At 37.0% G+C, this 16,747-nt stretch overlaps 1 protein-coding gene across 1 annotated transcript in view; it reads left to right on the top strand.

Moving 5' to 3' along the window:
* Window positions 1-4,426, top strand: part of tmprss15 (transmembrane serine protease 15) — a 157,186-nt gene extending 152,760 nt beyond the window's left edge. The window contains exons 24-26 of the mRNA XM_039746291.1: window positions 1,509-1,604; window positions 2,026-2,165; window positions 4,259-4,426. Of these exons, the coding sequence (XP_039602225.1) occupies window positions 1,509-1,604; window positions 2,026-2,165; window positions 4,259-4,426 (404 nt within the window). The remainder of the gene's footprint in view (window positions 1-1,508; window positions 1,605-2,025; window positions 2,166-4,258) is intronic.
* The last annotated feature ends 12,321 nt before the right edge of the window (window positions 4,427-16,747 follow it).

Raw genomic sequence — 16,747 nt, 5'->3', positions numbered from 1 at the left:
CCCAGCTATTACCAGCAGGCTTCAATCTATACTTATCCCTAAATAGGGAACTGGCTTTAAAAGGTTAAAATGCAATAAAAGATGTGCCAAAATGGGTAGAGGGTTACTGTAAACATTTGGCTGTTTGAGACAACCCAAACAAAAGTATCTTTATAAATGGCAAATTTATTAACTGAAAATAGCTAGGAAGCAAAAACAAGAAATGAAAATGATTTGTCTAAAAGACAAAACAAATATGCGAGCCAAATCCACTAAAACAAACAAATGGGTTGTAAGTGTCTGACCCACCTGTGACCTCTGACATTCATTAGCTACATAGCTCAAATGAGTACACCCCCACTTGAGAGGTCTGGTCCAAGAGCCAATTCTGTGCTTAGAGCAGAGGTTCTCAGCCAGGGATAAGTTCACTTAAAAATAGATGCAGTTGTGACAGTCTCGATTAGTTCCCAAAGATGAAACAAGACTTGCTTTCTAAACAGCTGTGCCAAGAACATCCAAAAACGTAGGTTAAAAGCAAGAACAAGCATCTCACTCATTGATGTGTTCACATCAGTCGAGTGTGTTTTGTTCTAGTATACTAGTATTGGCTCATCATTAGTTGTTTTTAAATAAGTGAAACAGCATTACTATTTGCTATTATTATTGTTATTCTTATTTAAACTTAAAAATGTTAAAAACATTATCTTAGAAGTTCCTTTTTGTGGATCGCCTTATTATGGTAATAGTATAAACTCGAATTACTGAACAAAACAAGGTGGGAATAAATTTACTTTTGAAAAGTTTCCACGAGGTAAACAGGGTGAAAAAGGTTGGGAATCCCTGGCTTAGAGTAATGTCTTCTTATATCCAGCTGGAACTTTTGAACCTTTTGCATGCTGTTTAAATTGTGCTCCACATTTTAAGAACTTCTGCTGCAAAGGCCTACTAATCTCAAGACCGTCCCTCAACTCGCACTGCTTCTTACCCACATTATGTTTGAGTTGTTGAGCTCACACAGTTATTTTATGTTGTCCTTTTAGAGTGAGGGTGAAGCAGACTTCTTCGCTTACTATATACTGCTAGAGTCCTTTAGCAGCAAACAGCTCAGCAAAATTTATTAATGGTAGGATGGAAGGGGCTTGTTACAGGAAACATAGCTCTTAGGATCCATGGAATATACAAGCCCCTTGAACTCATTTAAATTTACTTATTGTATTTGGGTGACACCTTTATCCAAGGCGACTCACTATATTTGAGATACAATTAGTTATATTTCTTTTTTTTTTCAAATAGGAGCACAGGTTGGTGAAAAAAGTGACTTACTCATGGTTACACAGTGTCAGTAGAGGGATTTGAATCCACAACCTCAGGGTTTGAAGTCCACTAAACAACTATGACACTACACCGATATCACCTAAGGACATTGTTTCTAGGAAGGATACAATTAAGATTTAATATAATAATAATAAATACATCTATGATAACATTTTACTAGAGGTCTTGATTAATTTATGCTAATGTCTTCACAGACTATATTCAACCCATATGTCTTCCTGAAAAAAATCAGCAGTTTAAGCCAGGAACAAAATGCTTTATTGCTGGCTGGGGCTACTTGGTTGAGTATGGTAAGTTCTCCTTAGTAAAAAGAGGCTATAAATACAAGGATATGGAAAGTGTATTTTTTCCTTTGTTGTTATAGTTCTGCATATTCAATATGTGTTGCAAACTGTAGGATTTATTTAATGTAAAATTAAAGTAAAATATTTGTTAAATTCTCTTTATTTAGGTTTTCCACTTACAGTATTCTCTACTTGTACTGTATACCATTGCTTAACATACAGAATGTATACAATAATAATAATTGAGCATTTTTATATTTAATAAAGTATTAATAACTACAAGTTAGGATTAGTCCAAGCACAGCATTAAGTAATGTGCATGTAGTCACATTCTGTGTCAGTAGCTCTCACCTTAGGTCCATTGTCATTAGATTTGAGTATCTGATTAATATTTACCATTTCCTTGTCATGTTTTAATTTCATGTAGGGTCTGCTGCAAATATCTTGCAAGAAGCAAGTGTCCCAATAATAGCAAATGATGTCTGTCAGCAGAGGATGCCTGAATACAATATCACTCAGAGAATGATATGTGGAGGATATGATGACGGTGGCATAGACACTTGCCAGGTACAATTAGATGTTGATTTGTAATGAGCAATGTGTAATGCTATTAAAAACAGAAAGGTGTTCTCTTAGATCGTTCTCGTAGATGTGTTATACTAACAACTGTGGTACACAGGTAATGTTTTACAGACACAAAGTATTTCTTCATTTTCTACTGCAAACAGATAATTAGAGTACAACTTATTCATCTGATGCTCTTATCCAAAATAATTTGTAAGTCACAAGCACATTCTATAAATATTTTCCATGCTTTTACCACTGGAACACTAGCAATACAACTTCCCTGTCCAGCAAGAACAGACTCTCCATACATGTTATTTGTCTTGACAATGATAAAGTATGGAATCAACTGTAGAAAAAATATACCTAGAGTAAAAAACTAAAAAAGTAATGTACATGATTATTGTCTATATCTAAATACCATATTTCAACTACTTTGGAGAGTATGTGACACACTAAGGCCTTCTGTTTTTCTCATTCAATCACTGTGGGGTTTTTTCAAAAACTCGTTCAGTAAAAATGATGCTTCTTAGAAATGTCATATTGATGTTGTAGATTGGTTTATGTTTCTTAATGATACTTACAGTAATGTTCTCCCAAAGGTCACCCATACCAGTCTAAGGAGAGGGAGCAGGCACAGAGAAATCCATAAAGGTCTACCAAATCTTTTCATGCCTCACCTGAAAAGGCATATCAGTATCCACTCCAGGGCCCATACCAATGGTTGCTGTTATGTATGAGGCATATAACCCAATTAAACTCAGCCCAAAAAAGCTAAGTGGTTCTACAATGTGGTCTTGCCACTTACAAGGCAAAGCGTTGAAGTTGGTAGATTTAGACATATTAGATTTTGGAAATAGAGACTGGCTTTTAGAAAATGGATCATTCTGTATTTGTCAGGAGTGGAGCCAGACCAAATACAGTATGCAAAGTTGAGAAATTCTTCATAGATGCAACCAGGGTGTGTCTGTGGGCAAAATATGGTTTATGCTCCTCATGATGGCAGTGGTGCGAAAAGTTGTCAAGTTAAAGAAAGAAGGTTTTCATTCAATTTTACCAAGATGGTCATGGATATGCCTGAGTGGTGCTGACTGACCACAAAGGCAGCAGTTGCAGTAATAGCTGAAGTGTGAGAGCAGTTTGATGAGGCCACTGATTATGAATTTTGGGAGACTTCAAAGACATTCTGGTAAATCTCTTGATAGCATAGAATGGGTAGCTGGGACATCATCCTGGCTGCTCTCAGCAAATGTAGGGAGACAGAAGGATAAGATGGTGGTTTCCAATTACTGGGACATCACATCTCTCAACCTCCTTGGAAAGCCTAGGCTAAGCTACTTACAATGAAGCCAGGACAAGACCATTTTTTTGTTGTTCAATATTGCTCCTTGCGTAGATGTTTTAGGGGTTATAGGAATCTGCCAATCTTGTCTACCAGTACTTTGTAGATACTGTATATAAAGTTTAACTGTGTAACCCTCAATATATTATGAAAAATGCTGAAAAAGTATTGAGTTCTAGGGCCACACGTAAATAGCATTCAGTCCCAAAGTCATGTTGGGATTAAGTTGGTTTCAAGTCAACTTAATTCATTGAAGGTGTAACACCTTGTCAATGGAGTATCTTATCCCCAGTGCTGATTGTGGTATTTATCAACAGGATATCAAGGTTTAGCCGAGGCTTGAAACACAATGGCTATACCACTTCCATTTGCAAATGATGCTCTGATCTTGTGCTACTTAAGCTGTGATTAGTAACTTGCCATGGATCAATTCATATCTCACTGTGATGCAGTCAGAAGAGTGTATAGTGGTACACTGGTTTTTAAGGCAGTCTCACTGTTCAAGGAGCCTAAGGATGCTGAGGATAATCGTGTAGTTTTCTGTTTTATGTTACTTCCATGTCAATGATCTTACCTTTAAAATAAAACACTGTTTATTTGTACTTGGGCTATATTGGTCCCTATTTGGTTTTGTTACTTGGGGTGCGGGATTTTTTAACGCTATACCATATTTGTTACTGGACATGATAACTGTACATCATCTAATATTTGGAAACCATTAAGTAATTTGTGTTTTGTGTTCTTAATCTGGCAGGGAGATTCTGGGGGTCCTCTCATGTGTCAAGAAGATAAACAGTGGATATTAGCAGGTGTCACCTCTTTTGGTTATGGGTGTGCTCAGCCATTTCGTCCTGGTGTGTATGTCCGTGTCACTGAATTTTTAGACTGGATTCAGGCCATAATAAAGTGGTCTTTAATTTAACTTTTATTGTTTTCTTACTACAGTTACTCACCCCTGGTAACAGCAGAATGCTTTTCTGTTTTCCTGTTACTGGATTATTAATACTGGTATTTTTTTGTTTAGTATTAGATTTTTACAATGTGAGTTGCTGCCTTTTTAAAACTGAAGAGAGGCCAAGCACATAACCAGAATGTATAGTATACAATGTGTAAATCAAAGCATGAGGAAGACATTTTCTCTGACATTTTTCTTTCTGTACTTTATAAGCCTGTGCTTTTTTTGTTGGTCTGTTGAAAATAAAACATTGAGTGACCAGACCAGGTACTGAGCTTCAGATTTCAAAAAGAGGAGACTCACAGCAAGATGATGTCATGTCAGCACATCAGCTATCCTAGTCACCATAAGCTGTGCCTTCTGTTTGATTTGTTTCACAGAAATGGCTTGTATCTTTTCTAAAAAAAAAATTTCTTGTCTTCTTAAGGAGGCTGGGGGGCTGTCAAAACACAGAGCCCGTTATAAGTCCATTGAGGCATTCCTTGTGTGATTTTTGGGCTCTACAATAAATAAAATTGTTGTTCTTGTAAACAGAATTCATGAGAGTTTGAGAATTGGGAAATGCAGGGGCTATCTTTAGAGACACATGTTTATCCATGTATTGTATGTGATTAACAATACCTTCAAATTCACTTGTGGAAGAGGGCCTATTGGGAGTTTGAGGTGAAAACAATAATGAAGGCAGTGCTGCAGTAATTCTAGTTGCAAGGTATATGATAATTCAGTGCATTGAGAAGGTAGCTATGCTAGTAAGTCACCTGGTTTAGAGATTACAACTAACTGTAAAAGAAAAAATAAACGGATATATCAAGATGGGAGAAAGAGTCAAATTGAGAAAAAATGTGGCATGCAAATATGGAAAGCTGGCAATATGTTCATAGGGTTGGTTAGAAAATTCTACCTTTAATTACAGAAATGTTGTTCTTTATTTTGTGTATGTTGTCTAAATATTGAAATCACTGTTGTATGCTAAATAAATGAATATCTTTATATAATGTAACTATAGTTGTCAAATGCAATTTAATTTTGGGTTTTAAACTGTACCACTTACTGATTTTATTACATTATAATGGCAATAGGTAAATAAGTCAACATATGAAATATTATTGCTTCCTCCTAACTTTCCAATAGTGGAAAGAAATGTAATTAACTATGATTGCTAGCATTAGATTTTTGCTAAACAGTTCAGTTTCAATGTAACATCTACTTACCTTGTAAAAGTCACTGCTTTGAGTTAATATAAAGAATTTACTATTCCCATGCAGAGCTTCCTCCATGAACAATATGCAAGTCTTAGTGATGTCTTTTCTCTGAATCTCCTCTAAAATACTGTGGATTAATGTTGGTTTAAAAGAATGAAAAACTACTGAAAACAGAAGATGTGGCCAATTAGCTTTTAATTCCTTAGAATTACCCATTAATCGCACAATACAGTTAAACATAATTTCAGAACTCATTACCACTCGGTTTTTGGCTACAGTTCTGCACCATTAGTATAATACATGACAGAAATCGTTTCCCATCAGAAACAGATTTTATTTGCTGTTAATGACTTTGTTGTCTGGAATCAATGTTTCTTTTGAAATATGACTTTGGAAACTTTTCTGCATTCTTTAATCATTGGTATTGCAAATTAACTATTTTTAATTGTTTGATTTTATTTCAATATACAATAAATGTATTTTCTGAATGATTATCCAGTACAAAATCATCGAACAATACCAGGACCTGGCAGAAAACCACACGACAGAAATTAATTTAATTTGGGCTATATTTAAGTTTTTGACATCCTGCACAATAGTATGTATGTGGACTGTGGGAGGAATCCCATAAAAACAAGAAAAATATGAAAAACCTACACAGTAGGCATCCCAGTCGAAAATTTCACTGGGGCTCGCTGCAACTCTATGGTGTTATTTGGATGATTTAATATGAATGGCACAATAAATGTTTGGACTAAATAACAATATGAATGGTGAATTTCTTATCAATGTCACCATTAAGTAAAGACATATGTGAAATGGCCAGTTACACTCTATTTGACTTTTTAGACACATATGAAATACCTAAAACACACTTCCTAAAAAAATTGTATTATTATTATTCTAATTTTTTTACACGTAATTTTGTGTCACCCATTTATACCTTTCAATTCTAAGATGCATTGTTAGATTTTGTTTTGGCATTTTTAGACTCTACTAGAGTATTTATTTACTCACTGTTTATTTCATGGGGGGGCGGCACGGTGGCGCAGTGGTAGCGCTGCTGCCTCACAGTAAGGAGACTTGGGTGCTCTGGTTTCCTCCCACAGTCCAAAGACATGCAGGTTAGGTGCATTGGTGATCCTAAATTGTCTCTCGCGCATGCTTGGAGTGTAGGTGCGTGTAGGTGTGTCCTGCGGTGGGCTGGTGCCCTGCCTGGGATTTGTTCCTGCCTTGTACCGTCTGCTGGCTGTGATTGGCTCCAGCAGACCCCCGTGACCCTGTGTTAGGATATAGCGGGTTGGACAATGACTGACTTATCTCATGGGAATATATTTATGATTTCACCAAGCTCGCTCAGTTACTACAGCCTCACAGATCCCACATCCTGGGTCGGAGAATAACAATCATCACTAAACAGATAGCAGTTTGACATATACTGCAGTATCAAAAGATGTATATTTTCTTTAAAGATCATCATTTAAAGTGTTTGACTTTGTAAGTTTCATTGTTGCTACTCTTTAAGTTAAAAGTTGGAAAATCTATTTTACAACTCTGAAATTTAAATTTTTCACTGCTCTGTTCAATGCTTGTATGGACTGGGTGTTGGACAAGGTCGTGGGTCCAACAGCTGTGGGCATGTGTTAGTGAAGAAAGATTCACGGATCTTGACTTTGATGACGATGCTGTGATCTTCACAGAGTCAATGGAGGCTCTGATCGTGGCACTCGAGAGACTGAGCGAGGAGTTTGAGCGTCTGGGCTTGCGAGTGTCCCCGAAAAAAAACAAGATCCAGGCCTTTAATGACCTCTTGGGCACAGCCATCAGCAGTGTGTCTGTTTGCGGAGAGAGCGTTGAACTTGTTGAGAGGTTTATTTACCTTGGCAGTGTGAAGTCAGTAGACGGATTGGGAGAGCAAGGGGGGGATCATGAGGTCACTGGAAAGGGGTGTGTAGTGCTCTCGATATCTATGCAAAAGGATGAATGTCCAAGTCTTTAGAGTCCTGGTTTGCTATATGGTTGTGAGATATGGACGCTATCCAGTGACCTGAGATGAAGACTGGACTCCTTTGGTACTGTGTCTCTCTGGAAAATCCTTGGGTACCATTGGTTTGACTTCGTGTCGAATGAGCGGTTGCTCATGGAGTCCCAAATGAGGCACATTACCTACATTGTGAGGGAGCATCAGTTATGGCACTACAGCCATGTGGCGCGTTTCCCTGAGGGTGTTTCGGCTCATAAGATCCTCATTGTTGGGGACCCAAGTGGCTGGACCAGGCCAAGGGGTCGCCCAAATAACACCTGGCTGAGACAGATGGAGGGTCATTTCCGGTGGGTGGGACTGGACCGTGTTTCTGTCTGGGGGGATCCCGAGTTGTTTTGCCAAGTAGTGGGTGCGGCAACACACTGTACCAGTGCATGCTCCCCAACTTGACTTGACTTGACTATTGCTTTGTAATGGAGCAGCATTAATTATTACAATTTCTTAAAAGTGTAAATGAAAAAGCCACCCAGCAATAACTTTATAATTTCCCAGATAACTACTGTGCCAACAAAGATTCTATCCAAATTCCAAAGCGTACAAATTGAAATTAAGTGAAAATGAATAAATTACAGGACTAAACTTCAAGCATAGCAGGAATACTTAGGAAAAACTTACGAAATCCAAGGTTTTCTTTACAACAATTATATGTGAGTTCTTCCATGCTAAGTATTAGAAACCCACATATTGTAAGTGTCAATGGTTTAACAAGATATTAAATTTGTAGAGATGTTGTAGTTTAATCAGGTAAACATAGACTTAACTACATAACGTGAAATGTATATCTTACCAAATCTTTTTCTTTAGCATCACTACTAGAAAAAAAACAAACTAAAAACAAGTATTACATTTTCATATATTGCCAGCTAGTTTACATATTTCTGCAATTACTGAAGTAAATCAAGTTCATGTATTTTGTTTACTAGAGTATGTCATTGAGTGCAATGCTTATTTCAGAAAATCTGGGAGAAAACAAAGTGCATTTGCATTTTAGTGGTATTTGCCACTAGTAATTGTATTGACACTATAACAACAAACAGATTATATATATATATATATGTATATATATATATATTGTGGTCCCCGGCCGGGCTCCAGCCCAGGAGGACGAGAGGAGGACTTGTGCCTCCTCCAGACCGCGAGGGGGCGTCCGTCCTGGTTATGTTGGGGGCCTCGGGTAGAGGGCTTGGAAGCCCAGCCCTGTAGGGGCCCATGGCCACCGCCAGGCGCGCCCAGTGCCTTATTATCCCGGGAGCCGGCACTTCCCCCACACCAGGAAGTGCTGGGGGAAAGACGACAGGGGACACCCGGACGGCTTCCGGGTGTGCAGCCGGCACTTCCGCCACACGGGGTGTGTCCGCGGAGATTGCCGGGAAGCAGCTGGAGCCCATCCGGGTTCCTATAAAAGGGGCCGCCTCCCTCCAGTCATTAGTGGAAGTTGGGTGGAAGAGGACGGAGCTGGAGTGAGGACTAGAGGCGGCCAGGAGGAAAAGAGGCACAGGACTGTGTGGCCTGGACATTGGGGGAATCGGTGCAAGAGGCACTGGGGTTTGTGCATGTGACTTATTTGTGTAAATATTGTAAATAAACAGTGTGTGGTGAATTTAAGATGTCCGTCTGTGTGTGTCCGGGTCAAAGTTCACAATATATATATATAAATACAGTCTGCATTTTACTGTCTGTATGGAGAAACCATCATATGAAGCAAAATGTCAGTGTTATGTCCCATGCAGGACAAAATAATCGGTGGTCTCACTAATCTGTTAGCCCTCAGTGCCACTATTCATAAATTAAAGAAAGTACCAAATTTTCCAAAATTCTCATTTTCAATATTCTTCGATAATGCAAATTGAGCTGCTTTTAAGGTGTGAGGTTAACCAGTCAAATCAGATTGACAGTGAATCAGATGTATATTCAGTTTACTATCTCTGTTTTAGCAGTGCTTTGTAAATTTAAGGGACTTTGGTTCAGTATTGCAAGCAAAAAGAAAATTCTAACCAAATTTGGACAATTGTTTAAAAAAAAAAAGTCGCATTGCTTAGGAGGGTAAATTATTGTGGATTGTACATAACATACACTATTGTGCAATTGATGTAGTGACAGTTTGAATGATTTGTTTACCACTTTATAATAAAATTTTAATAAAACTGCTATGCTTTTATATCCATCCACCATACATCCATAATTTCTTAAACCTGTTTTTTTCCATTGAATGATAACTTTTCTGGCAGCAGACAGATGAGAGGTCAGAACTAATTCTGAATGGAATGCCAGTACACATTCTCAGCTAGTCTTACCAATTTAGAGCCCATTTTTAAGCTAATATGCACATCTTTGGGATGAAAGAGGAATCCACATTCATGGGACAACATGTTGACTCAGTGTAGGCAGTTACTAACCTGGGGTTTCAACTCATGTGGAACTACATGCCATCCAAACCTAACATTACAATCTTCAATTAGAAATCAAATTTAAACCTTTGGCTCTGTCTTCCACAACGTCATATTAAGCATGTAATGTATAATTAGGTTACATAATAAAATATTTTAATTGGAAGACATTTTCTTAACAAGATTAAACCTGATTTATTACAGGTTTTGGTGTGATATAATGTGTGATTTCAAATTTCAAATGCAGCCTAACAGCCTTTGTTTGAAAAGCGACAAGAAAGTAGATTGCACATGTTCCACCGTAGTTTCTGAAATTGAAATATGTACATTTCAAAATATTATTTTGAAATATTTTTATTCAAAATACAGTATATATTTCAAAATATTTTCTTGATTTGATAGTTTTCATGTTATTTTCTTAGTGATTATGTCTACTATATGAATCTTTAAGGGGGGCTACGTGGAAAATAACCTAAAATTCAGCGTAGCTGTCTACAGTCTCTGTAGTTACAAATGAAAATGATGTAAAGCAGTAAGACTAACTGAACCTTTCCTCTCCATAATGAAGCTGTTGAGTATCTGGTATGTTTGGTAAAAATACTATTTTGCTTTTACTTTTTATGTTTCTGGCTTATAGAAATATAATGTCACCTCAAACTATAAGTCCAATCCAAAAACTACCTTTGAGCTGCAACAGATTTAAAAGTAAGAATGTTTAAAGTTTAATTAGGGGATTTTACATCCACTGCCTTTCACTGGACTGAAACTGGAAGTTAGGAATAATTAGAAATAAAATTCCCTTTAAAAAAGCAGCTTGCAATAAACAAATGTTTCAACATATTGTATGTTTCATTACATTGCTCTTTGTTCTTTATATATAATACGCTACCATAGCTGCGTATTATACCACCGTTTGACTGTCCAGGATTTTAAATCACCTGTAGCTTGCAAACCGTTTGACCAATTGACCTGAAATTTGGTACACATATACTACGTGACATCTACTATCCGCTTTCGGGGTGATGATTGACCTCCAAGGTTATTCCTTTTTTATTTTTTTTTTTATTGTAGAATCAACTCTCGCCAGCAGAGCAGCTATGCAGTGCATGTGTGCAGGTGCTGTTCTCATCTCTACCACCTTCACCGTCACTTCCCCTACCTCTTCATATCTTAAATCATTCTTGAGTCAGATTAAGGTGCCAGCTTAAGTGAAAAATGAAAGAAAATGTACTAAGTAATTGCAACACAAACACTGACTTAATCAGTTTTAACGTGAACAGATGCCGACGAAACAAGAGAAGAAATGAGCCGCTAGCGGTGGAGAAAAGAAGAGCTGCTTAGGAAGGAGCAAGCTCATCAACCTCTGAGCAAACAAATGTTAAACGTACAGAGAAAGAGTATGAAAAGTAGGAATGCTCAAGCCAAGTGTATTCACTTCACATTATCGTGCAGTGTGCCGTTAATGGTATAGTATAATTAAAGACATCCTAAATATAAATAATGCATAAATATCTTTAGAAGTGAGGGTGTCAAATACTGTACAATATTATGCATTTTACAAAGCAATTTAAAAAAAGATATGTTAAGAACTTTAAGATTAACCTTGGACCCTTGGGTATACCTGTGACTTTTGATTTTTCATTCCTCAAAGTTCATAAATAGAGTACAAGTAATAGACACTCATTGTCTTGTAGGCACACAGTGACAGAGCAGAAGCCCACATATTCTAATTGGTCCAAAAATTAACTCCATTATAAGCACATCTACTACAGCCTCTGCCCATCAACAGTCAGAGAGTATTTGAAATTTCATAGCAAAAAAGAATAATATTCATTAGATGTCTTTTTTGTTTATTAATGCCATTTGATTAGAAATGTTTCTGTTAATTAAATCAAATATGTTAATGATATATGTTGCTAGAGGCATATAGTGAAACTCCCCAGCACCAAGACTAGTATGAGGGATACCTGATATTTATTAAATTGAATAAAATAAAATAAAGCACATCAATATTTATTCAATAGTAAAAATACACTGATAAAGAAGGACTGTAATAAATGTATTATTTATTAGCCAAACATACAATACAGAAATTAACCTTTATCAATCTTTTTCAAAAGAAAAATATTGCCACTTAGCCACTCATTTGTTCATATCCTATCTTCATATTAGTCAGTTTCACAAAGGTACAGACTGTGCTAGGAATATAAAAGTAAATTGCATCTCAAATACATACATGACGAAAGATGGAGTGTTGTTTCTAGATGTAGCCATACAATTGGCTGGACTAGCATGTAATTATGTGTAGCAACAGAAATGATTTGGTGACATTGTTGTGATTAAATCATTCGGAAGGAACCCAACCAATTATGATGAAGCTCTATGACAACCTTGCTTGTTTTGTATTTTTCTAATCTTTTTTATTTTAGGTTACCTGTTTAGAAAGTGTCCAGAAATCTTTTTGATCCTGAACAGAGCTGCAGTTCATCCAGGTTAAGAAATACTTGTTTCAAAGCTATTAACATGAGGCACAATCTTGTGCAATCTGCTCTGCAATGGCTGTTTTTCAGCGGTAAAGACAGCGCTGCGCTCATATCATATAGGAAGAAAACAAGGATTAAACTTTGACAGTAATAAAAATGCAAGTTTGTTTTTAAAGCCATCCTGGGTTGTGTCTGATGCTTCTTTTTATTAGTTTGGAATCCTTACAAAAGCTATGTTTGCAATGTGAAAATGTGATCTAAGCATGTGAAAAATGTATAATAACAGGGGAAATACAGCACTTGACTCCCTGCTCATGTAACTACTTTGATTTAGACAGAAACAACAAACCCCCAGCATTTGTGGTTATTTGTGCACCTTTAAGATTCCCTGCTCAGTTACCGGAGACTGTTATGTGGTACCCACCATAAAAATTACTTACTTGTATGAACACACAAGAAATTGTCCTGGGTTCAAAACTGACAGTGATTATTGTCTGCAATGTAACGTTTGGGTCTTTTTAGAGACATCTGAATAACAGATTCTCTGTTATGAAGGAAAGCTTCTTCGGGTATAATTTTGGAATGTAGTTTGACCTTTTTATCATGCTTTAACTTTCAAAAAATGGTCACAACCTTGGGAGTCAGCTACTTCATTAACAGAATTCTGAGGAAGTAAGACTTTTAGAAGCATTAGCCAGAAACACACTTTGCTTTATTTTAATAATTTATTACAGATTTCTTTTTGTTTAAATTCCCATGGGATACCTAGACGCAGTTGCCTCACTCCTTATTTTTCTACATAATATTCAACAACAACAAGCCAAGTATGCTCTTTTTGTACCAGTCTACAATCACAGCCATTCTTCATTGACCTTTTCCCATGGATGATATGTTTGATGGCTCCAAAGAAGTGGAAATCAGACTGCAAAAGATCTGTGCTAACAGTTGAATGTGCAACATCAGCCTACTCAAGATTTATGTTCATTTAAAAACACAGCCATTTGTGCAAGTGCTAGAATGCAGCTTCTTGTAGACATTAACTTCTTGGATGAAAGTAGAAAAAATGTTCTACATTTTTGGGGCAACCCATATATTAAACTGGCTTCTTAAATATTATACCATCACTGCAGCACTTGATTTATATCACATCGGAAATCAGAAGGACCCTTTGTATAAAATGTCCCAACAACTGACCATAAAAAAACTGCACTGATGATTTGCAACATATTTATTTGATGTTTTTTCAAAATTACACACAAGGTGCCATTTGAATAAAGTTTTGTAGAAAACACTGGATATGAATAAATTATTGAGTCCTTTACTGAATACTTTTTTATCATAATAAATAAAATTTGAACCTTTTTTTGTAAAACTTGAGTTGTTTGTATGGCATGTTATTTTAATAAAATCAATAAAATAAATAAATAATAAATTGTCTTAGTTGGAAAGCTTGTTACTGTACTGTACTCTACACTACAGTTAAGGATTATATTTAGATTTCTATTGCAACTTTTATAGCAAGTACCATCACAAAAGCAATTAGTGACTACACAATAAAAACAAGTATTTCTGTAAATTGAATATCCATCTTCTGAAAAAAAAACAAAAAAACTTTAATAATGCGTTAATGCTTTTGTCAAAACATTTGTAGATACTAATTTTCTCTTTAAGTAAATAGAACTCAGTGTTTTAAATATCTGTATATTATAGTAACGTAGCATGTTACTCCTGTGTTATGCACCACAGTAAGCTCTATTGACATTGGGACATTTACATGTTTCAATCTGTAGATATACAGCAGAACACAAGAAAAAAAATTTGATTTCTAATTTCTTTCTATTTTACACTCTATAGTACCAAAGCTATGAAAACAGGCTACAGAAATTCTAATAGCTAATGACAAAAAAAATTACTAAAACCTTTAATAACTTCAGACCCAGTGGCTTTGACATCACTGGTTATGAAATAATTTGAAAAACTTCTACCGATAAAGTTGACAGAGAAAATTCAAGATATATTAGATCCATTTTGGTTTACCTACCAGTCCAGTAGAAGTTCAGAGGACACCATTGTCACTTTGTTTCATTTGTGATATAGCCACCTAGGGACTCGTGCGAGGCTCCCCTTTGTAGACTTATCTTTAACTACCATCCAGCCTCACCTTCTTGCAGAGAGACTTATTAAAGATTTTAATTTGCACTACAGTTTGGTAGGTTGGCTGATCAGTTTTTTAACAGACAGGAGTCAATGTGCAGAAGTCAAAGGTTGTCTGTCTGACAATGCTGTCCTCCTCCACAGGATCACCTCAGGGTTTGTTCTTTAACCGCTTTAGTACATTCTCTACGTTACTATTTATCACAATGCATTTGAAAACAGAATTATTTTTAAATTCACTTGTGACTCAGTGATTGTATGTCTCCTTAATGAGAATGAAACTAGTCATGGTCCAGTGGTAGGTGATTTTGTTAAATGGCATGGGGAGTCTTTTCTACACCTAAACATTACAAAGATTAAGGAACTAATAATTGATTTTAGAAGAAACAACATTTACCCGCACAAAAAAAATAACATCCTTCTATATAAAAGCGGTCGGTTGTCCTTCCGTCCCGTGAGTGCTACGCAGGCGCAGAATTTCACACACGCCCAGTCCATTTTGCAACACACGATGGGATTTGTAGTTTTGTTTTTCAAGGTAAAAGATGATTTTCTACTCCAGACTGTGCGATATCTTCTTCTTTCTTACTATATGAAAGCGGTCGGGATTGTCCTTCCGTCCCGTGAGTGCAAAGCGTAGCGGTATTCCACTTATCACAGACTTACTACTTGCAGCTTGCGGTGCAGGCGACATGATGTGAGCAGAGTTCTGGTGCTCCCATCGTTCCCTTGCTTTTGTGCGCGATGCGCTGGAAAAATAGACAAAATTATGTCTCTGGAAATAATTAATGTTGATGGAGTACAAATGCCTCACCGCATAGTAAATATCAGGGGGGTTCAAAAGGGCGACCTCAATATAGAAAAAAAGTTTAAATTTCATCACAAAAATAACAGAAACTATGAGTATTAAAGTAATACCGCTCAAATGCAATATAACCAAATTAATGAGTTTGTATAAAATATCAAATTGATCTACATATTGAATTGCCTTAAGAAGTGGTCAACTTAAAAGTCAGTCGCCTTAAAAGGCGGGTCAGCCTAGTTAAAGACTAAGCAGTGGGTATTGTTGACAGTTGTAAATACCAGTGGACAATCATCAACTCAGAAGTGACTGTAAAGGAAAACACAGAAGCCATCTGCAAAAAGAGACAGCAGCACCTCTACTATCTAAGGAAGTGGAGTCTTTTTGGTGCACGTCCTTCCATTATCCATCCATCCATTTTCCAACCCACTGAATCTGAATACAGGGTCACGGGGGTCTGCCGGAGCCAATCCCAGCCAACACAGGGCAAGAGGCAGGAACCAATCCTGGGCAGGGTGCCAACCCACCGCAGGATACACACAAACACAACCACACACCAAGCACACACTAGGGCCAATTTAGAATCGCCAATCCACCTAACCTGCATGTCTTTGGATTGTGGGAGGAAACCGGAGTGCCCGGAGGAAAACCACACAGACAACATGCAAACTCCACGCAGGGAGGACCCGGGAAGCAAACCCGGGTCTCCTAACTGCGAGGCAGCAGCGCTACCACTGCGCCACCGTGCCGCCACTCCTTCCATTATGTCACTCTTTTATAAATCTTGTATTGAGTCTGTGTTTGCTTGTGTTCTGCTGGCCTGGTTTGTATATCTTAAGGTCAGCAACAAAAACAAAATACAGTAAGTCAAACTGTAAAATAACGAAGTCTCAACAGTCAAATCTGACAGACCTGTTTAATAAGCAAATACAGAAAGCGTATTCTGTCAGACAGGACCCACCCACTCCATTCTCAATTCCATTTATTGCCGTCAGATTCCCAGGTTCAAAGTTCCAAGGATAAAAAGCAACCATTTCAAATACTACTGCATCCCAACATTAGATAAATGTGAATAAACAGCCGAAGGCTTAAATCATGGGATGAACAGCTAGCACTTCCATAAATCATTAATCAAGTCTTGTTGCTGGTTTAATTTTTATGTCTAATATGCTGAATCAGATGTCATCTAATAAGTATTGTATTTACTGCTATACTT

The sequence above is a fragment of the Polypterus senegalus genome, chromosome 2 (assembly GCF_016835505.1).
Source record: "Polypterus senegalus isolate Bchr_013 chromosome 2, ASM1683550v1, whole genome shotgun sequence".
Lineage (NCBI taxonomy): Eukaryota > Metazoa > Chordata > Cladistia > Polypteriformes > Polypteridae > Polypterus > Polypterus senegalus.
The sequence above is the reverse complement of the archived record's forward strand: the minus strand, read 5'-3'. Positions and strand labels throughout refer to the sequence as shown.